At 42.7% G+C, this 23139-nt stretch overlaps 1 protein-coding gene across 1 annotated transcript in view; it reads left to right on the top strand.

The window, feature by feature from the left end:
• Positions 1-23139, top strand: part of usp34 (ubiquitin specific peptidase 34) — a 74588-nt gene that overhangs the window by 23258 nt on the left and 28191 nt on the right. The window contains exons 7-37 of the mRNA XM_050043909.1: positions 1904-2096; positions 3574-3635; positions 4351-4432; positions 4665-4757; positions 5377-5502; positions 5611-5740; positions 6380-6510; positions 7916-8634; positions 8782-8996; positions 10230-10348; positions 10763-10890; positions 11811-11900; positions 12142-12237; positions 12467-12549; positions 15184-15338; positions 15531-15644; positions 16465-16564; positions 17915-18077; positions 18181-18307; positions 18605-18755; positions 18877-18977; positions 19250-19465; positions 19615-19740; positions 20000-20122; positions 20386-20469; positions 20643-20729; positions 20886-21086; positions 21190-21272; positions 21355-21395; positions 21609-21733; positions 22311-22463. Coding sequence (XP_049899866.1) covers positions 1904-2096; positions 3574-3635; positions 4351-4432; positions 4665-4757; positions 5377-5502; positions 5611-5740; positions 6380-6510; positions 7916-8634; positions 8782-8996; positions 10230-10348; positions 10763-10890; positions 11811-11900; positions 12142-12237; positions 12467-12549; positions 15184-15338; positions 15531-15644; positions 16465-16564; positions 17915-18077; positions 18181-18307; positions 18605-18755; positions 18877-18977; positions 19250-19465; positions 19615-19740; positions 20000-20122; positions 20386-20469; positions 20643-20729; positions 20886-21086; positions 21190-21272; positions 21355-21395; positions 21609-21733; positions 22311-22463 — 4417 coding nt within the window. The remainder of the gene's footprint in view (positions 1-1903; positions 2097-3573; positions 3636-4350; positions 4433-4664; positions 4758-5376; positions 5503-5610; positions 5741-6379; positions 6511-7915; positions 8635-8781; positions 8997-10229; positions 10349-10762; positions 10891-11810; positions 11901-12141; positions 12238-12466; positions 12550-15183; positions 15339-15530; positions 15645-16464; positions 16565-17914; positions 18078-18180; positions 18308-18604; positions 18756-18876; positions 18978-19249; positions 19466-19614; positions 19741-19999; positions 20123-20385; positions 20470-20642; positions 20730-20885; positions 21087-21189; positions 21273-21354; positions 21396-21608; positions 21734-22310; positions 22464-23139) is intronic.

Below are 23139 nucleotides of genomic sequence, written 5' to 3'. Positions count from 1 at the left end.
CATTTCCTGAAGCTTTGTCCCCCCCTCAAATGTTGATTCTGTTGATGAGGTCTTTGAACTTGTTTGTCCTTTTAAGTGTGTTTGATCAGCGAAACACAAACAAGCAACTGTAGCCTCCCAGCTCATCAGGAAAGATCTGAAAACCACAAACCAACTGTCCCGGCTCAGAGTGGAGACTGGATGAGTCAGCAGCACTCTGCTGTTGATCAGATCTCTCAATGTTCGCCCACACAGAGCTGAAAGAAGTAATGTGATTAGAAATGAATCTCAGAAGTTACAGAGTTTTTCAGATGTTTGAAAAGTTTGATTCACAGTCAGAAATGAGGGAGTGAATTGTGATGTTTTTGTCGGGTCCAACCGTCTTTGTCATTATCACAGTTGTGATAAGTGTTGGCCTGCCGCCCACCACTTACTCTAAGTCCTCCTGCTGGATTTCTTTGCAGTCAGAAGTGCTGGTGGTGAATTTTGAACAGGGTGTCGATGTTTCTGCTAAAACAGTCGTAATGAAAACACTAGATTGAGAAGCTTGTTTTAGGAGAGCATTCCCCATTAGTTTTCACAAAGTAATCACTTGTCTTCCAGGGGTCAAACAGTGTCAATTAAATAAGAAAAGACAAAAAAAAGGACAAATATAAGGTTCAGAAATGAATTGAGCAGAGCTGAGGATCCACCACTAGCTGTCACTGTACCGTGGACAACATGAGGGAGTGCATATTCATCTAGAGTTCAGGCATTGCTGAAAAGGGTACAAGACAATGCAGATGCTTGGAGTATTTTATGCCAAAAGTTTTTCAGACTCTGCATGATGGGAATCAAGGAATTGCACACACAGATTGAAAGCACAGAATAGCCCAGAAAACCCTGGAGGGGGGGGCTGGAGCCTATCCCAGCTGACATTGTGTGAGAGGCAGGGTTCACTCTGGACAGGTCACCAGACTATCACAGGGCTGACACATAGAGACAGACAACCATTCACACTCACATTCACACCTACGGACAAATTAGAGTCACCAATTAACCTGCATGTCTTTGGACTGTGGGAGGAAGCTGGAGCACCTGGAGGAAACCCACGCTGACACGGGGAGAACATGCAAACTCTCCACAGAAGAGCTCCCCCACCCTGAGTTCGATCTGGGAACTGTGAGGCGACATTGCTAACCACTGTGCCACCCACTCAGGGGCACATGAAGCCAAAATGGTTCAAATGCTGCGTATAAAGTTACCCAAATGATTGGTCACTGCTTCTACTCTGTGCGTCCCAAATAGCAGGTGCACTGGAGACTTCCACCAGCCGAGCCAACTACTTCTGCTTTAGCCCTTCATTAACTTGAATCAAGATAAAATAATACATCGTACAGCTCTGCTAGACTTTCCAGATGTTATGGATTAAATCCAGATAGTGAAAGGAGTCATTTCACAGGGGTTGTGATGCTCAAAAAATGTCTCCACTGATTTACAGATGTTTGTGAGTCTGTGGGGTAAAGTCTTTTTGGGCCGCAGGACAATGCTTGATGGACAGGGAAGTTGTAATCACAATGTTTGGCCACTACAATAATTGGCTTCAAAGCCCCGCACACTTCCTGGGGGCCTGCTAACCCTGAGGTCATTTCATTTATTTTGATAATTGTAAAGCTGTTTTTTAATTTCAGTAGGAGTGGCATTACAGAAGGCAGAGTCTTAAATCTAACTTGCCTTAAGCTGTAGGAACCCTGAATTAGAAAACCCACATCAAGTCAAATGTATTGATTAAAAAAACTGTTAGCACCTTAAATGTTGTACTTAAAACTCTGCTCATAACACAGAACCTCATTGTGTCCAGACATTAGCATTCAGAGCAGTAAGTTTAAGTTATTTCAGTGAATTTTGTGTCTTAACTCATTAAGTTTTGGTTGTCTGTCTGCAGGTATCTGTGTAAGCTGTCGGACCAGGAGCTGCGGCAGAGCGCGGCGCGCAACATGGCCGACCTGATGTGGAGCACGGTGAAGGAGCCGCTGGACAGCGCGCTGTGCTTCGACAAGGAGAGCCTGGACCTCGCCTTCAAATACTTCATGTCCCCCACGCTCACCATGAGGCTGGCAGGACTCAGCCAAATCACTGTAAGTCTCTCCAAACATGACTGAACTCATTCACACAGCGTCACCTGGATTAGGCTGATGGGGATTTTTTAAACTGGGGCTCTTCACTGTAGCACCTCAGCAACCGTCCTGTGAGAGACTTGTGTGACTGACTCTGGTTCTTTATTTGTCATTTGAGTCTCAGCTGCAGTTCTGTTTCAGTCAACAGAGGTCTTAGTCATGGGGCTTTACAGTGATGATTTATGACTGACTTGAAATTCTGTGTTTTGCTCACCCCTGTGAGCAAGACAAAAAAAGTACTTTAGGTTTTATGAAAGGTAAACATAAAATGTTGGAACTGTGAGACTTCAATGCTCATTACATGCCAGGAAGTTCAAGTTATTTATTGTCATACGCACGACAATTAGGGAGAAGCAGTTGTTAGCAATGAAAATCTTAGAAAAATTGAGAATATACGACTAAAGATAGTACAGAAGTTAAAATATAGAGATAAAATATAACACGTATGAATATAAAATAAAATAATATAGATTTGTGGTAGACAGGTGTGCAGTAATTGCAAAATGAATAAACTGTAGTGTTTTCCAGAAAGAGTCTTCTGATGGGTGAAAGATACTTGAGATTCCCCCAATTCCTTCCTTCTTTTTTATGCCGTCTCTCCGGTGATAACCGTGGCTGGACGGTTTATGTCTGTCCGTATGTTCTACGTATGTATGTACATCCCCTCCTTCTGACCGTGAAATCTCAAGAACGCCTCAAAGGAATTTCTTCAACTTTGGCACAAATGTCCGCTTTGACTCAGGGATGAACTGACTGTTTTTTTTTTTTGTGGTCAAAGGTCATTGTCACTGTGACCTTGTCTGTCTTATTCTTGTGAATGCAATATCTCACTTTGGAGGGAGATTCTTTAAATTTGGCACAAACGTTCACTTGGATTCAATGATTAATTGATGAGATTTTGGTGGTCATAGGTCAAAGGTCAAGGTTCATGTGACCTTATCTGTCTCATTTTGTAAATGTGATATCTTAAGAATACCTGAAGGGTTTTCTTCAAACTTGGCACAAACGTTCACTTGGACTCAATGATGACCTGATTAGATTTTGGTGGTCAGAGGTCAAGGTCTGTGTGACCTCATCTGTCTCATTCTCATGAATGCGATATCTCAAGAACACCTCAAGGGAATTTCTTTAGATTTAACACAAACGTCCACTTGGACTGAAGAATAAACTGATTAGAATTGCGCTGTTTCACTGATTTGATTTAGTTTATAAAGGCCAGTAAAGACTTGTTGACTTTGCCTGTATTTGCCAAGAAACGGTGAGAATTACAACATAGAGCCAGTTTAGCAACAGCTTCTTTCAGTTTTAAGGTTTTGGTATGACACTGATGGGAAATAACCTTTTACAAAGATGTATGATGTATTATGTCCTTACTCATCATGGAATGTACGTGTGTGTGTGTGTGTGTGTGTGTGTGTGTGTGTGTGTGTTTTCTCAGAACCAACTCCACACCTTCAATGACGTCTGCAACAACGAGTCACTGGTGTCCGACACAGAAACGTAAGTTGGCTTAAAGGGGTCAGATAGCTGTGCTCAAAGGCGTCCATGAAGGTGTTGATATGTCCAGGTAGACAAGTATTTGGGTCTGCTTTAACGAATTGATGATATAATGGCATTTTGCTGTTCTTCAAAGACAGCTTTAGTTTTCTCGGATGGTGCAGGTATAATTCTTAACTTCTGCTGTTTTCTTAAAAACTACATCGTCCAGTTTCCCACACTCAAACTCAATGAGCAGCGCTAAAATCAACCTGCGTAGTTGTCCCTCCATTGTGACATTAGAAAGTGTCACATTTATCTTGCAAGTGTACTCTTCTTCAACGTTTGCTTTACTTCCTGGATTTTTCCCACATGGAAATTCTGACCAATCAAGAGCAGCTTTCTCACACAAGGCATTTGATCTGGTCCTCTTGGAAATGCTGCCGTGAGAACGCGAACCAACTCTAGGCAATTATACAACTTTGTGACAAAATGAGTCCCTGATTCAGATCAAAGGAGACGACTCTAGGGCTGACAGCAGCCTAAATAACCATAGAGCAGGAAAAGACACATTCCTGACACCTGTCTTTACACCTGTAGGTGTACATCCATATAGTCAGTATGCTCTGTGTCACAGCACACATATCATACAAAGCATGAGTTTTCCGCTCTGTATGTTGACCTCTCATTAACCTGTCTGTTACTTCACTAAAGGTCTGATTCTGCTCCATCCTCTCAGGTCCATAGCAAAGGAACTAGCTGACTGGCTGATCCACAACAACGTGGTGGAGCACATATTCGGACCAAATTTGCACATTGAGGTGAAACATGTGAAGAAACACATTGCATTTTCTGCTAAATTTAACACAGAAACTTTTAGTTATATTGTGTTTAAATGAAATCCATGTTATCAGATTTATCACAAGGATTTATATTATTTGTGACGCGTTGCAAGTTGCAGTGTCTTTCCTTAAACAGTGCAGCACTGGAGATTGGAGGTCATTTAATTTTTTTCCAAGCACAGCTGGTCTTAAGTTTGCGTGTGTTTTCCAGATCATTAAACAGTGCCAAGTGATCCTGAACTTCTTGGCTGCAGAGGGCCGACTCAGCACGCAGCATGTGGACTGTATCTGGGCTGCAGCTCAGGTAAGACGGGACAGATTTACTCCTGACTGTACGCAGCTTTATTCCGCTCCATTAGGTTACTCCGTGGAGCAGCATGAAGGGGCCTACAGTATTTATCACTACATCAGTACTATCAAGGGGGTAAACCATGGATAAAAACAGGAATGTTGGCTGGCTCAGCTGGAGTTGCTATAGTAGATAATGTTGGTTTGAACATTTGCATGTGTGGGAGTGGCAAATGGAAGAGAAAACTTTTCCAGCTGAGATATATCTACTAAATATTAACACTTTTCTTCACACTCCATTTGATGTTTTCATTAGAATATAGAAGAAGATTTGCTGAGTTCTCTGTCAGACTGAAACAGGAAAAACTCTTGTGCAAACTGTGGGGATGATTAGATTGGGTATTTGTGTAGAATAATAACAATATAGAAATATAAAACTGAATAAATCATAATGTATGATGTAATAATGTATGTACATGTTATTCTTACTGATATTTAATCGCTAATTTTTTCTGGTTTATTAGAAAATTGTTTACAGACAGTAAAAACACATCTCTGTAGCAGTCAGTGAGTACCTGTGCTTTCCACTTTGCAGATATGAAATAATAAACTCTGCTATTTGTTTGGTGTTTTAGTTGAAACACTGTAGCCGTTACATCCACGACCTTTTCCCTTCACTCATCAAAAACCTGGACCCAGTGCCTCTCCGTCACGTCCTCAACCTGGTGTCGGGCCTGCACCCCAGCGCCCACACCGAGCAGGTACACAGCCTCAAAAATCACCTAAAAAAGCACTCTGATCGTGACCATACTGTTGGATTTTAACGTGTTGATTATTTATGATAAAAGCTCACGTGTCTCCCTCCTCAGACGTTGTACCTGGCCTCCATGCTGATCAAGGCTTTGTGGAACAACGCCCTGGCGGCCAAGGCCCAGCTCTCCAAACAGAGCTCCTTCGCCTCCCTGCTCAACACCAACATCCCCATGGGCAACAAGAAAGGTCAGTGTTGATAAGATTAATGAATCAAAATGCAGGAGCTACATTCAAAATGTCTAAATGGAGAAACCTGTTCTAACAAACATTAGAATTCTTCTTTTCACGCTTTGGCCGTGATGAAAGAAGTACTCAGATCTTTTAATCAAAGGTAAACTATGCCAATTTTCAAAATGCATACATATTATTCCTATTCTTTAAGACAGTCCAAAATTATTTTTGAATATTAACAACTCTCTCCTAAATCCAGAAACTAGAGTGCTTAATCTTAAATTTGTAAAGTCTGGAGCTGCTCCGTAGACAAATTAAAAAAAAAAAAGTTCTAGATGACACAAAGAGCACCCAGGGGAATGTTCTGAGTATATGGGTACATTTTCTGTTTCAGGACTGAGAAGCCTATAATAGAATAATGCTCATTTGGGTATTAAAAAAAGAACACAAACAAAATCAGTGAGTTCACTTTAAATGTTTCAGGTGGTAACGGAGACACTTATTTTAATTACTTAATTACGTTTCACAGGCCGTGTGCATCCTCCCTCAGCCTCTGAATGACTACGGCTGGTGTCAACTGTAAATGTTTGTGTGGCAGGTTTGAATTCCTTCCCACAGGAAGTTCTCAGTCTCAGTCGTTTTGTCTGGTCTCAGGTTCACCGGCCGCCAGTCCGGACAGCAGTGACAACAGCGACACTCAGCACAGCGGAGGCAGTGACATGGAGATGGACGACCAGATGATGACTGGCAGCAAGAGGAGCCAGCAGAGGCTGTCTGACACAGAGGTACACACACACACACACACACACACACACACACACACAGTACACACTCTCTGTCGAGCTGATTTGGATCCCTGCAGTTTTTGTTTGCATGTCAGCTGTCATTTACACAGCACATGTAGATTCACCGTCCCTTTGAAACAATGAAAGGAGCTGTTTTGAAAAGATAACTTTTGGATCACAGCTGAACTGGGAGAACAAAATTAATCAGGTTGTTGAATAAAACATAAGTTAAAAAGCATAGGGCTTTGCTTTAATTTGTGGTGGAGATTGAATTAATTGTCATCAGAAACTTTGTAGATTGAATTTTGGGAGTGGTTTGTATAATATTATGTACATGGAGGGCTCAGCAGTAAGGATTGCCCAACAGCCCATGGCCACTAAAATGCCAGGCTAGTAAATCCTGCCCGATTAGGCAAGTGATAAAAATGAATTAAACACATTGTTTTTTTGGGAGCTGATGAGGGAAGTAGCTAAAGAGTGAGCCCCCTGGCTTCCTTCTCATCTCTGTTGAGAGTTGCACATGCGCAGTACCAATTGGGCACTGGTGAGAGCTGTAGCACAAGCGAGAATTCAGTTATCCTGGAAACAGGAGTTGTGTGGGCAAATCCAACTACATATTGCACCGTTTGCCACAAGTTTAAGAGCAAAGTGGATAAGACAGGGCTGTTTTTCAAAGGCATGTCAAGTTTCCTATAAAACATTGTTGGAGTGCCAAAATAAGAATTGACAGCATCTCGCTTGCATGAAAGCTAAGAGGGCTGCCGACAGCCTCTCCTCTGGGGCCTTGCCGGTGCTTGTACAAAACATTAACGCTGAGGCAAGTCCGGTGATCGCATTACTGATTGCCACAGCGTGTCATGTTTCAAAAGACGTGCAGCTGTTCACTGCGTACGACTGCTCTTTGAAGGACTTAAGTCTTTGCTGTCATTTTATAACTGTTAATTAATAAAACAATTTGTGAAGGGGCAAGTAACAAAATTACTTTGGGCAAGAAGATTTCTGACCCACCTGCCTGAATAAATACATTATCTTTGAACCCTGACATGACAGCAAATATATTTAGTTTTCATGTAATGTTGCAACCATAAGAGTCTAACATTGAGTCTAATTAGCTCAGTGTAAACTTCATCATCAGCTGTTATATTGTCACATTGCGTTAAATTTCATCCCCCTAAATTTAAAGAAACCGTATTTAAGAGGTCAAAGAGAGTCATGATGAAATTGTTTTCAATTAAAAAACAACAACAAACGTGGCAGCTAACATGCAGCTGCACAAAAATGACTGAACATGAAGTAGATTGTGTGCTCTGCCTGTTTTTTTCAGGGATTTGAACAGGTGTTCTCACCTTTTAACTGAAGTGATTATAATAATGGTGTTGTTTCCTGTGTCTGCGTGTGTCCTCAGGAGTCGATGCAGGGAAGCTCTGATGAGACGGCCAACAGTGTGGAAGAAGGCAGCAGCGGGCCGGGCAGCAGCAGCGGCCGCAGCGAGGCCTCCAGCAACGAAGCCGCCTCCAGCCGAGCAAGCCAATCAGCCGGGAGCCCCGGCAGTGAAATGCACTCTGACGACATGGCGGACAGTGAGGCCTTGAAGGAGGAGGAGGAGGATGACGAAGAGGAAGACGATGAGGAGGATGATGACGACGATGAAGAGGACGAAGATGAGGGGAACCGGTCGGCTGCCGAAGGCGGGCAGCAGAAGGAGCCTAGGGAGCAGACGGAGTCAAGGAAGAGGAAGGCAGGGGAAGCGCTCGGCGAGGGGTCAAGCCAAGGGACGGGGCCTAGTGGTTCGGGGGGCGGGTCTAAGCCCAAGGTTCTCCCCTTCAACCCAGAGACTTCTGCTGTCATGGTTACGGCGGCGTCAACGTCATTAGAGGGCCGGATGAGGATGTTGGACGCCTGTTCTGCATCGTCGTCTGCTCGGCCCGAGGGAACGGAGCCCCAGCAGCAGCCTCCAGACATTGGGCCTTCACAGATGGTCCAGGGGCCTCAGGAGCCTCCATGCCTGCCGCGGCCGGGGGACTTCCTGGGAGAGGCCATGGGTAGTGAGCTCTTTAATTGCAGGCGCTTCATTGGCCCCCAGCACCACCACCATCACCATCATCACCACCACCATCATGAAGGGTAAGGCGCTAGATAAAAGTTCAGAAAGTCACCCTTTGCCTTTAATCTAAATTAACTGTTCTGCACATTTTGATAGAGCTGTTTGATTGATCTTTAATGGGTCTGCTTCTCTGCCTCCGTCTATAAAACCCTTCCCTCCTTTGTCAGTCCCATGGTGGAGGACATGCTGAGTGCTGACGACGTGAGCTGTAGCAGCTCCCAGGTCAGCGCCAAGTCGGAGAAGAACATGGCCGACTTTGACGGCGAGGAGTCGGGCTGTGAGGAGGAGTTGGTCCAGATCAACTCCCACGCTGAGCTCAGCTCCCACCTCCAGCAGCACCTCCCCAACCTGGCCTCCATCTACCATGAGCACCTGGTGCAAGGTGAGCCACACTCAAGGCCTTGGAAAGTTCACTTTGACAACAGGTTGTTTCCACTGTTAGGTTTTGACTGAAGTTTGGAGTAGGCAGAAATCTGGAAAGGGAAAGAGGCAGAATTTGAAAATGCACCCTCCTCCTGCAGCTCTCCCCTTTCTGTCTTAAGCCCCTCCCACCAGATGACCGTGCGCATTTGCACATGCTTCATATTGTACCCCTGTGTTTCCTATACGTTGCCGGTTGCCCACAGCTCATTCTCTCAGCCTCTTTTTCCCCCTTTATCTCTCTCTGTTTATGAGACCACAAATACGACAAGAATTACCTAGCTAGCCACCCTATGGTCCCTCCTTCTTGCTCCTCGCTGCTGTGGACTGCTTCACCCGAAAGAGAGCAGGCAGCAGCTTGGGAGACAGACCTTCTGTCAGAGACTGTAGTGGCCACACACACCAGTGCACACACTTAAGTGCTGGATGTCACTGTGGGCTGGTGGCCAGCAGCAGCGCTGGGTGTAACCTTTGTAACAGCAGCAACAGAAAGTTTGCTGATCCAGCAGGGAGTCAGGGCTGTCCGGTCCCTCAGAGCTGGGGTTTGCACTGGCTTGATTTGGGGTGTTGTGGCCCCTGACTGGGGGTCAGGCTCCGGAGCTGCTGGCCACTCTCTAGTGGCGAAGGCGGAGGACACACTATGATTCAAGGCTCTTGCTAACATTGGCTACATAAATGTGAACTTGAAGCTGCAGCCATGAGCCTTTAGCTCCGATTAGCAGAAGGCTAAACTGTTAGCAACATTTTCTCTCCATCTCTGAAACACTGCACTGATGTTGACGTGTTTTATATTGTTTATTGTTAGACTCTCTTTTAGTCTCTCTTTTTGGTCAGTCCGTCTTTTTCGGGTTGCTTTGCAGTGTAGGCAGTTGGTGCCAATTCTGGAATAGCAATTTTCTCTGCAGGATTCCTCTCCATTGAATCAGGCTTTCACCATCTTAAGTAACGGGCACGCACTTCTGCATTTGTTGAACAGCCAACAGGACAAAGTCTCCTGTCAGTGACTAGGTGCAGAGGTGCAGATTCTAGTGTTATCTCAGTCCATTTGAATTACAGTATACCCAAAGTTTGTTATGGGATTTATTTGCCAAAATAAAACTGCCTACCCCAGCTTTAAATTTACATAACTAAAATAAAGGTCAACCTGCCAAAGAACCAGATAAGCTGATTTCGTGAGCGCTCTGTATCTCTGCAGGTCCGGCCGTCCATAAGCACCAGTACTCCAGCAGCCACGCTGTGACTGACATTAACCTGGACAACGTTTGTAAGAAGGGCAACACTCTGCTGTGGGACCTGGTGCAGGACGAGGACGCGGTATGACTTCAAACCTCCAACTTCTCTTTATAGACACATCAATGTTTTTAATGTTAACACGTTTATAGATGGAGCGCCTTTCATGTGAGATACATAACGTGTAAGATGGTTTCAGAACAGTTTTATTGATCAGAGTCCTGCTTCACTTTGTTCATAACTGAATAATTTAAATGCATGTACACACACTGAATATTTAGTTTGTTCAGCGATGTGCGGAGGTGATAATTGTTTTTCTGATCAGGAGGTTCATCGAAGTGTTTACCAGAAGCAACATAACCAAAAATGTCTGAGAAAAACAAAATGATGTGTGAAAAAGTGGAAGAAAAAAAAGTGAAAATGGTGCAACACCCAGTTTTCCTTTTAGCAGCAGCCTCAGCGTGATCTCATGTTTAATTTGTCTGTGTGTGTTTTTAGATTCATCTGTCTGAGGGTCTAATCAACGAAGCAGAAAAGCTATTGTGTTCGCTCGTCTGTTGGTTCACCGACAGACAGATCCGAATGCGCTTCATCGAGGGTTGCCTTGACAACTTGGCCCACCACAGGTAAGAGTGACCCATGCCAGAGCATTCAGAGTTCCCACTGGATTTAATCATCTCTGCGAGAGAAACAGAGTGAATGTCTGAAAGCTGCATTGAACTGTCATAGAAAATGTGTCAGTGTTGAATGTGTGGGATGAGGATCGTTCTTGGGTCTGCTGCTCTGAGACAGGTAACATCTTTTAAGACCCTGTCTGCAGATATAAAGTAAAACAGAGTGAAAAATAACAGTCGTAGTCATTAATAGTCATATAAGTGCTATTAACACACATATATACTGCAAGCACTACATTATACATACTTCACGTACTCCATTGTGCAAGTGCTGCATACTTTAGCTACTGCAAACTACATGCACAACTACAACTACATGTCTGCATTAAAAAGCACCAAAGCAGGATAATGTGTGCAGAGACTGGCTCCTCAGCTTGCCAAAAGCCACTTGATTAACAGCTTGACCCTTTTAAGGAAAAATAAAAGCAAAGGGAAAAAGAAAAAGGAAAAATAAAGGGATATAAATAAATCAATAAATCAATAAATGGCATTGTATAAAAATGAATAAATAATATAAAAAATACAGAAAAATATGGACTAATTTATATGCAAATAGCTAAATAAATATACAATTTAAAAAATATATAAATACATATATAAATAAATGTGAAAATAAATGAATATGCTTATTTTGTTTATTTTATTTGTCTTTATATTTCCACATTTATTATTTCTTAATTTCTCCTTTTACTTATTCTTTTATTTATTCCTCTTTATATTCCCATTTTATTTTCTTGGTCTTTTACAGATTTGTTTAATTTTTATGGCACTCCTGTGATTCTGTAAAAAACTGCTCATACAGAAACATAATATTTCCAGAACACTTCTTTTATCTGTGCTCCTGACTGTCTTATTCTCCTCTACCCTCTCAGGTCTGTTGTGGTTTCTTTGCGTCTACTACCCAAACTTTTTGGCACTTTTCAGCAGTTTGGCTCCAGCTACGACACTCACTGGATCACCATGTACGTGACATTTACCATCTTGAGAACCGTAGTGACCAAGTTCACGTTAACATGTTTAACAGCTGGTTTACTTAAAGTTTTATATTCTTTGAGCTTATGTTTTCAGTTTTGTTCCTGTATGCTTATTAAACTTGCTGCTGGTCTTATGATGTTAAATTGATCCTAAATCTATTTTTTTAAATAAAATGAAGAGGAAACAGTTTCATGAGTGTAGTTCTGATTTGCTTGTTGGTTTGGTCAGGTGGGCTGAGAAGGAGCTACACATGATGAAGCTGTTCTTCGACAACCTGCAGCACTACATCCAGGAAGTCCGAGAACACCGGCACAAGTTTGCACTGTAAGACCTTCATCACCACTCATATTAAATACCAGGTTCCCTATGGTTACTCCAGACATACTACTTGGACACAAGCTTATTAACAGTCACTCATAGAGCAGCAACAGAGACACTTATCTCTGCGACAACATTATAGGTTTCATTAAAATTTATAATTTTAATTTTCTTTTTCTGTTTAGAAATTGTAACTGATAATACTGACACGTCTCTCTTTGCTGTGTCGCTGAAGGTACAGCCATAGTGCGGAGGTCCAGGTCCGTCTGCAGTTCCTCACCTGTGTCTTCTCCACACTGGGATCTCCAGACCACTTCAGTAAGATTCAGCTTCTTTTATTCTGCTCAGAGTAACAGTTTAGATTAAGAAGAAGATATATTGTACATATACAGTATAGATATATTTGGCGGCTGTGGCTTAAGGCGGATTTATACTATACTCTATACCTACGCCGTTGTGAGCATTTGCACTTGTGTGGTGGTGTGTCTGTGTCACTGCAGTAACGCCTCCAAAACGCTAGTCAGCGCCAGGGTTTCTGTGAAGTGCTGTAAAGTTTAGCTGATTCAAAACACATCCTAAACACACACTAAACACACATTAGACACACATTAAACATGGCTTAATAGCAACTAAGTAGTACACAAATCAGCTTCACTATAACTCGCAGCATTCACAGACAAACACTTGTCTTTATCTGGACACATTTTCCCCACAAATACAACATGCTAACGTTGTTAGCACAAGCCTATGGCATTTTACATTGTATAAATTAGCCTAGTGGCTAGTAGACTTTTCCTCTACTCATATAAAACCAGGGACAACAGCAACATGTAACAAAGGTAACGTTACAAAATTCGGCTCCATTACAACTCACAAGGTTCACTGACAAAACAACTGTCTTACACTAAACACGTTTTCCAAGCAAATATAACATGCTAACGTTATTAGCACAAGTCTATGGCATATTACATTGTATAAATTAGCCTAGTGGCTAGCTTAGATTTCCTCTACTCATATGAAGCCAGGATAAATCTCACGCAGTGTGTGGAGGTTTTATTGTCTTCACAATAAACGCTTTGTTTCCACTGAGGGAAATGGTTTCAGCTTACAGAAACAGACAAGAGGTCTGCGTCGCTGCGACATGTAGTTACATTTCTGGGGAACTGCACGTCAGGCTACGGCGTCGATTCAACGCAGAAGTATAAATCCCACTTTAGAAGGTAGAAAGGGTTTTCCACTAATTGGATGATCGGTGGTTCAATCCCCGGCTATAAACACCATAAAGACACTTGAACTTCAGTATATTTTCAAGTAGAATAGTGATAATGACACATAACTGAGAATAAACGTAACCTATATAATAAGAAAACATTAAATAACATGAAAAATAACAAACAAATAAATGCACATATATGGTATATTGTGATATAAAAGCTGACGGTTGTCATACTATGTACATTTGCTTATCTACGATATTGAAAAAAAGCAGCTACAAAGAGAATCTCCCCTTTACTTTAGTTATTTTTCAAAGGGGAGACTTTTTACACAAACTTCCAATAATTAAATAGTTTCAAGTTTTAATTATAGTAATAAAACTTTTGTTCAAAGTGAGACGGTTTTGTTACCCTGAAAATCTCATACCGTTGCAACCCTACTCTTAAGACAATGGAGGTCAATGGTATTTCATTTGTGGTGCTCGCAATATTGAAAATGATTGAGAGCCAACATTATAATGCAAAATAACTGGAAAATTGTTGTTTCTCTTGATAATCCACTGGTTTTACTGTCAGCAGCGCTACTTAGCACATTTCAAGTGTCTGCACGTTTGGTGCTGTAATGAGAGGGAAGCAATGAGTGCCCCCAGGAAGTTGGAAATCACATTAACAACTCATAGTAGTTTGAAAGATTTGAAGCAGAATGTGATTTTTAGTGACTTGGCTTAAATGTGCACGAACAGGTTTACGGTAGTTTTGCTTGGCGTCCCCAACACTGGTGTATTTAACATTAGTTTGGAAATGAACTCTTCATGTGTGTTTGGTTTCTCTTTGAGTCTCTTTGGGGAGCGCTGCTAAAATAGACCTCATTATGCAACCTGAGCTGCCCCACTGAGAACAATGCCCCCGCTGTCTGGCCATGTGAGAGAGAATGACGTAACACTGATGAGGAGAAAATATAACCTATGTCCAGTAGTATTTCACCAGATTTAGACGGGTTTAATCACCCTCAGGGATCATTCAAGTTTTAACTAAATTTAGCTCATTTTAAAGCCTCAGTTTCTAAAACACGGACTGCAGAAAGCAGAATGTGTTTTCACCTTGACTGAAACCTAAAGGCCTCTTGTACCGGTTTGCTCTAACATTACCAAACTGTACCAGGTAGATAGAGTCTGTCTGTCTGATTCATCTTTGCCATTTTTGTTTTTTCTTTGTAGCTCATTGTTGCATTTTAAATCCCAAGTTTTGCTCATTTTTTTGTTCTTGATCTCTCCGATTAATGTTGAGTCTTTGAGTATCATAGAATTAGACATAAAGAAACCCTGGTTGGTTAAAAAATTGTTGTTGTTACCTTGTTACCCCAACCTTTTTTGACTCATGGCCTCTTTAAATGAAGCAAAGTCCACTGATAGAGTCACAGGTTATGGCTGTAGTGTGGACTTGAGTTTTTACGAGTTTTGTCAACGATAACTGTCTGAGTTTTCATTTTGAGTAATTTTATAGACATTAAGAGGTGAAAGTATCTAGTATTTAACACAAAAATCAACCTTAAAAACATAGTTTTGTGATCAGATATTATTTTTCTTTAACTCGTCATTACCTGAGTATGTATTCAAAGACGTCCTTTGAGGTCCAGAACCCATGTTGGGAACCGATTTGTGTTGTACTAAATATCAAAGCATGGGAGCCATGTTTGATTGAACTCCTGTGTGTAATTGTGTGTGTTTGTGTGTTTCAGGACTGAGTCTGGAGCAGGTGGACATCCTGTGGCACTGCCTGGTGGAGGACGCCGAGTGCTACGACGACGCCCTGCACTGGTTCCTCAATCAGGTCCGCAGCAAGGACCAACATGCAATGGGCATGGAGACCTACAAACATCTTTTCCTTGAGAAGGTAGGGATGAGGGGAAGAACACAAATGCACTACAGCATGGGGGGGGCGCCTTATCGTATCGTTCAGGTCTTCTTAGATTCTTTCAGCGACTTTAGTGGAGACACACTAACAGCAGCACACAGGAGCAGCTGTGTGTTGATGTTGCTTTGTTTGTGTTTATGTGTGTGTTAATGTAACTGTGTGTGTCTCCAGATGCCCCAGCTGAAGCCAGAGACGATCAGCATGACGGGCCTCAACCTCTTTCAGCACCTCTGTAACCTCGCCCGCCTCGCCACCAGCGCACTGGACAACGCCTCCAGCTGTGAGGTACAGAAACTCCTCTGAACTTCAGGCTTCATTATCAAAATGGCATTTTAAAAACCTTTAATAACTTTATATTTATTTGTATTATATAAATCAGTTTTTCTTGGTGCAGTTTGTAAACAGTCACCCTGAGACTCATGAGCCATTTTGATCAAGCCTGTTTCACACATGCACTGCAACCCTAAATTTATTTGGACATTACCCAGAAGAGCTGTATGTGAGAGTGCAAACGTCAGTATCAGTTGGACCGGACATTAAACAGATCTTACCCTGCCAGCTCCCTACAAAGTCTGCGTAATAATATCTGTTTAAACCCATGAATGAATAAAGCATAGATGGACGACATTGTCTGGAGAATTCACAGCAAGCGAGTGGGCGTGTCAATGACTAGTCTAATATGAAAAACTGGAATAATACAAATATCAGAAGGCGAAGTAGAAGGGTCATTTACATGAAGATCTCAATGAAAATTGCCAACTGGAGAGAAAAAGAGATTTGGGAGCTGCTGTCTGTAAGGGCAGACGCCAAAATGGGCAGATGCCAAAATCATCAGACAAATTCAAGGAATGGCCAGAGACGTGGTCGTTTATGACCAATTCATGAACAAAACACTGCGACTTCTGCAGCGCACTCTTTGCATTATGTTCTGCCTCCTGCACGCTCTACCCAGGCGAGTAATTCCAGTAGATGGAAATGGGTCTGACACAGACAATCTCCTGTTGTGTGCTTCATGTGTGAAAGGGAAAAGTGCTTCAGAGTAGACAGACAGTTAAATCCCAGACTTTGTGTGTCTGTGTGTCTGTCTGTGTCTGTGTGTCTGCAGCTATGTGGGATGGACCAGCTGTGGGGGATCGCTCTCAGAGCTCAGTCTGCGGATATCAGTCGTGCCGCCATCCAGTACATCAACTCCTACTACATCAACGGTTTGTTTACCTCCATCATTTACAATCTGAAAACACACACACACACACACACACACACTTTACAGACCTGCATGCTAATATCGAACAGTGTCAAATACATGAATCCAAAAGTTGAACAGCTGAATATTAAATCTCTACACTGCCATTAAAAGTTTGTAATCTGCTGTTATATTGATGTTTTTCTTCTAACCTTTCATGATATTTTGACAGAGATAAACAGAATAATTCAGACACACAATGTATTATTTAGACTTCAAAAGAAACAGAATGACATGATTTAAACTTCCATTTACTTTATGTCCCCACAGTGTTGCATGACGGGAGAGAATTGTTCGTAGGTGCAAGTGACCCTCGATAATTATTGAACCACAGCAGATTAGCTCGACTCTTAAGTATTGAGTTACAGGGTTTCCATGGTCACAGAAAACCTGGCAAAGTCATGGAATTTCACAGTCTCATTTTCCAGGCCTGGAAATGTCATGGAATTAGTATAAATCATCGAAAGTTTTGGAAAACTCACTGAATTTTGTTGCGTGTAATGAAATTATTTGTTACAGTGAAGTTCTGGGGATAAACTTCCACATAATGTAACTAAACTGTAAAATTATTTTCTGCAAGTTAGCTGTTGGCATAACGTAGCTCTAATATGCGTCACCTTAGGGCTGCACGATGTATCATTTCAGCATCAACACTGCAATGTGCAGCAGTTGCATTGAAGGACGTGCAACGTCAAGTAGGGGCCCTGAAATAATATCTCAATATTTCAGGGTATTTAGTATGACGTCAATATGACAACAAGCAGGAAGCAGGAAAACAGGAAGTTTATCACGAGTATCACAATATGAATTTTATGATTTTTTTAAAAAAAAAAATCTACCGGTATTATCGTGAACGAGATGATATAGCACAGTCAGGCAAATAAGCTCAAACTTATTTGATGCTTGATACAAATGGAAAACTTGCAGGGTTCTCATTTTCCATGACTTATACTGCCCAAGTCCTCCGCTTTTAGATGTATCTGTGTGACGTGGTGTGGTAGCATTTGAGATTACCAGCTTTAGAAAGGTTGTGTAGACAAACTCAGCTTTGGATTTATATGTTTTATAACTTGAACATACATTTCTTTTTTCCACTTATAAACAGAAAACTACTTTTATTGTCAAAGTGAAAACTAATCAGCTGTGAGGGTCCAAAGGACAGAGGGATGTTGTATGCTGTAAAGCCCTCTGAGGCAAATTGTGATTTGTGATATTGGGCTTTATAAATACAATTGATCGATTGATTGATCTTAAAAGATGCATTAAAAGTTCCACCATCCTGCGTTGTGTCTTTGTATGTTGACATCTCCAGCTGGTAAGACGGGTCTGGAGAAGGAGCAGGAGTTTATCAGGAAGTGTATGGAGAGTCTGCTGATGGCTTCAGCCAACCTGGAGAAGGACGCCCACTCCAGCCTGACCAGCATCGAGAGGGGGCTGCTCATGCTCAAAACACACCTGGAGGCCTTTCGACGCAGGTACGCACACACCAGGAAGGTCAACAGGAGATAAATGGATATTAATATAAACACAGACTGCATTTAATTATCTCAACAACACACTGTTTTCTGTCCCTGTCAGGTTTGCGTACCACCTGCGACAGTGGCAGATCGAGGGAACGGGAATCAGCAGCCACCTGAAGGCTCTGAGTGACAAACAGTCTCTGCCGCTCAGGATCGTCTGTCAGCCCGCTGGCCTTCCTGACAAGGTGACAAATCTACACTGGTACACGATAATTGTCATTACTGCACTTCAGCATCTAGTGTGAACATGGTGTAGGATGAGAAAACAAGGGCCAAATAAGGTGCTAATCTAGAATATATACTGTAATTACAGTGCCAAAACAGGTGAACAGAACCAGTTATAAAAAATATAAACTGGTTAACAGTAGGGTTCAGTCTAGATGAGGTTGCATATAGATATGTGTGCACATATTCAGTCTTTCAGCTAATTTAATTTAAATATCAGGCTGTTACATCAGTACACGTAACCTCTGTTGTTGCAGATGACGATCGAGATGTACCCCAGCGACCAGGTAGCAGACCTGCGAGCTGAGGTGACTCACTGGTACGAGAACCTGCAGAAGGAGCAGATGAACCAGCAGGCTCAGCTGCAGGAGTTCGGCCAGAGCGGCCGGCAGCCAGGAGACTTCCCAGGTCAGCTCACTCAGAATCTCTCCCTGTTTCTGTTTACCTACAAACAGGTCACCCTGTCGGTGGGTCCCCCTCGTTTTATGCTGTGTGTGAGTTTGTGTGTGAAGTCTCTTGTCTCATGCAGGGGGTTTGATGGGACCAGTGCGGATGATCTCCTCTGGCCACGAGCTGACCACTGACTACGACGAGAAGACTCTGCATGAGCTGGGCTTCAAAGACATGCAGGTGACTGCTGTGTTTCTGTCCTCATGTTTGTCAGTACTTGGAAAAAACAACAACAAGACAGAGCACAGTTTGGTTGCGTACTTTGGTTTAAATGGAATATATTTGTTTTATAATTGATTATAACTTTTCCCAGTCCAAAAATTTGCATTTAGATTTTTTTCCCCCAATAATGTGGTAAAACTATAATAATGTCTTGTAGTTGTGTTGTCATTTGAAATCTGCAACACAGATGAGTTATCGCTGACGTCATCTTTGTCTGTTTATAATCCCAGATGGTGTTTGTGTCTCTGGGAGCTCCTCGGCGGGAGAGGAAAGGGGAGGGCGTCCAGCTGCCGGCCTCCTGCCTGCCTCCTCCCCAGAAGGAGCACATCCCCATGCTGCTGCTCCTCCAGGAGCCACACCTCACTACGCTGTTCGACCTGCTGGAGATGCTAGCGTGCTTCAAACCGCCCAGCGCCAACACCGAGAAGGTCCATGAAAACCCTGAGGTGGGTGTGATTGAAGGAGGGAACCTTCAACTTTTATGTCACGCTTTAAGTATTGAAGAGGAACATATAATGAGCACAGAAAGATTACACAGGCTTTTTTATAAAAGGATTTCATTTGTGTGTGTGTGTGTGTGTGTGTGTCCATGCAGAGTGTACGGTGTGAGGAGCTTCACCTCCATGCAGAGAATCTGTCTCGTCGGGTCTGGGAGCTGCTGATGCTGCTTCCTACATGTCCCAAAATGCTTCAGGCCTTCCAGAACATCTCAGACGACACGGTCAGTCAACCACACTCACTGAACAACATCTGTGAGCTAATGGCAGGATAACTAAACAGCCATTTCTGGTGTCAGTCTCTCAGAATCAAAAAGCAAAGGTGTTTTTTCAACATTCAACAAGCATACATAGAGAAGAGGAAACTCAGAGATCAATTTCTAATCATGCAGGAGGAGGAAACAGACGAAGCCAAATTCAAATTGTGACGTGTGTTTTTGTATCAAACGGTGAATAACTCATTTTGTTTTTGTGTGTTTGTAGAATGGGGAGGGTCTGTGCTGGAAGGAGCTGCTTAGAATTAAAAGTGCCCACAAGCTGCTGTACGCTCTGGAGATCATCGAGGCTCTGGGCAAACCCAACCGACGCATCCACCGAGAGTCCACTGTGAGGAATAACACACCTAACTTTTATTTTTAAAAAGATGTTTTGTTTTTTTTACATGGATTTGTTATTTGTTCTGGAGATTTCTTTCCTTTGTACAATGTGAAGGCAGAATGAGCAATATATTGAAGTATTGTAGTATTTGATTTTCTCCCCATCATCCAACCTTAGCTACGACAGGGAAACATAAAAACATTCTCCAGCTGCACTTGTTTAAAGAGTTTGTATATCTTACTCTGTGTGTGTTTGTGTGTCTGTGTTTTCAGGGCAGCTACAGTGATCTGTATCCAGACTCCGACGACTCCAGTGAGGATCAGATAGAAAACAGCAAGAACACCTGGAGCTGCAAGGTAGAAGACAGCGCACATCTGTGACAGAAAAACTTAACTGATCCAGCACTGAGAAACTATCCACATGGAACTTGCAGTTTACGTATTTGGTTTGGAATAGTATGATATTTGGAATGTTAATGTGCATGTGAACGGAGTCAGTCAGATTCAGTCTTTCTGTTTCTGTCCTCCAGTTTGTTTCGTCAGGAGGCCTCCAGCTGCTCCTGGAAATCTTCAACTCAGGCATCCTGGAGCCCAAAGACCAGGAGTCCTGGACCGTGGTGAGAGAGACTACCTCGCTTTGAGTGAAATTTTCAGGGGAAAGATTAATCTTGGAATGAGTTGTTCAATTTATTTGTTTCCAAACATGTTAGAGCTTCTTTTTGGATCTTCGTTCCAAAGTGTGGTTTTCATTTTGCTTTCTGTCTCCTCTGCAGTGGCTGCTGGACTGCCTGGCCTGCCTGCTGAAGTTGATCTGCCAGTTTGCAGTGGACCCCGCAGACCTGGACCTGGCCTACCATGATGTCTTCTCCTGGTCTGGCCTCGCAGACAGCCAGCGCAAGCGGGCGTGGCCGGGCAAATCCCGCAAGTCCACCGTAGAGCACGGAAAAGGCCTGCACATCCCCCGGCTGACTGAGGTACATGTTCCACCAGCTTGGACCACTAACAGCTGATTATTGAAGCTTTTGAAGTGATTGTTCTGGGACTCGACCTTTGTCTGATCTGCCTGTTGGTTTGCAGGTGTTTCTCAGCCTGGTACAGGGTACCAACCTCATCCAACGTTTGATCAACGTGGCCTACACCTACGACAACCTCGCACACCGGTGAGTGCAAAATAATTTTCTTCTGGTATTTAAATGCTAATTACATCAAGTATAATTTACATGTTGTCTTATTGTTCGACAGAGTTCTTAAGGCTCAGTCTGACCACCGGTCCCGTCACGAAGGTGAGAACTTAAAATGATTCATTAACATTTAGGAGACGTGATGTGTATCTACACATGATGATAAAATTCTGAAAGGAAAAAGGAAAGAAACCTCAACATCTGTCATACAATAACAAATCAAATAAAAACAACGAAACCTGATGCTGTAAAAGGAAACCGTCTAAGCTGTTACGTTTGGCAGTGACATGACTGTGATGTTTCTTTCTCCACCAGTGACTCACTACTCCATGTGGCTGCTGGTGAGCTGGGCTCACTGCTCCTCCACAGTGAAGTCCAGTCTAGCCGATAGCGACCACCTTCATGACTGGCTGAAGAAACTCACCCTGCTGGTGCCCGAGGTGAGTCGGTCCAAACATCCACAAGTCCCTCAAAAGTTTACGGTGAAAGTTACTCAAGTCAGTAAAAATGACAAATCCACCTGCCAGCATTTTTGAACCTCGCTGATCTACACCTTATATATATTGTTTGTTAAATTCCAACAAACCCAAACCGCAAAAGCGACAAATTGTGATTATACTTTGTGAAATAAACGAGATGTAACATGTTCATTAAGGAGCGTTAGAGGTGCTGGTAGATGGATTTTATCACCTTAGGACAGAGCCAGGCTAGCTGTTTCAGTCTTTGATCTAAACTAACCAGCTTCAGGTATCAGTCTCGTATAGATCTTATCAATATTATCTTAATTATGACATGGGAGTGCTTAATTTGATGCACAAGGTACAAGTGCTCTGCATTGCAAAGCTGTCAATGTCATACCTAAAGAGTTGGATAGAGTATGGAAGCCTGATTGATCCAAGTGATGGCACCAAATTGCAGGATTGAGTCGCAGTATATGTCGTTAGCTGAGCCAAGAAATCAGCTGTAGATGTTAACATATTTATCAGTTTGTTGACGTGTTGTTTTTGTTGTTTTCAGCCGGCTGTGAGACACGAGGCGTGTAACGGCCTCTACAAGCTCTCCCTCTCGGGTTTGGAGGGTGGAGAGTCCATCAACAGGTCCTTCCTGCTGCTCGCCGCCTCCACGCTCCTCAAGTTCCTGCCTGACGCACAGGCCCTCAAGCCACTCAGGGTAGGTCGCACACACTCGCACACACTCAGTAGAAGAAAATACACGTGCACAGGAAACTCTTCTGCAAGCTACACTCTGTGTCAGAAGTCCTCTGGGACAATGATCTGACTCAATTTGAGCTTTGCTACAGTGACACCAGTTTGTCTCTGTGAGATATTGTCCCTCCAGTGGGAATAATGCAGGAGACACGGGGACACACTCTGAATAAAGACGTCCAGTGGAGTTTTTCTCTTGTAAACAAACAAAAGTTATATTTACATTCAGTGTTACTTGCCAGAATTTGCTGGGTGTATCCTTGATGTCCCAAAAAAGCACTTCATTCCTCATAAAAGGCATTTTTACAGTCTTTGTAGTTTGCATCTTCTTCTTCCCTGTCCTTATGGAACCAATGGCAGGGCTGTGTATGGCATTACCCATGTACATCCTCGGGTGCATGCATCAGACAAACAAAATTCCGGTGACCTGCTGAAGTTTAAGTTCTTTTCTAGTCATATAAAAAACTCATTAAGTGAAGCAGTGGATGGCCATGAAAGGTTTTGTTCTTAGGCTTCCTCCAGTAACACTGAAAATCACACAAGCACAAATCAGAATCTCAGACATAAAACAGTGCAAAAGTTAAATATTACAAATACAATTTAACATATATAAAGTAGAATAAAATTTAGGGTATATTATT

The sequence above is a fragment of the Epinephelus moara genome, chromosome 5, assembly GCF_006386435.1.
Source record: "Epinephelus moara isolate mb chromosome 5, YSFRI_EMoa_1.0, whole genome shotgun sequence".
In the NCBI taxonomy this organism is placed as follows: domain Eukaryota; kingdom Metazoa; phylum Chordata; class Actinopteri; order Perciformes; family Serranidae; genus Epinephelus; species Epinephelus moara.
This window is presented reverse-complemented; position numbering and strand designations above follow the sequence as displayed.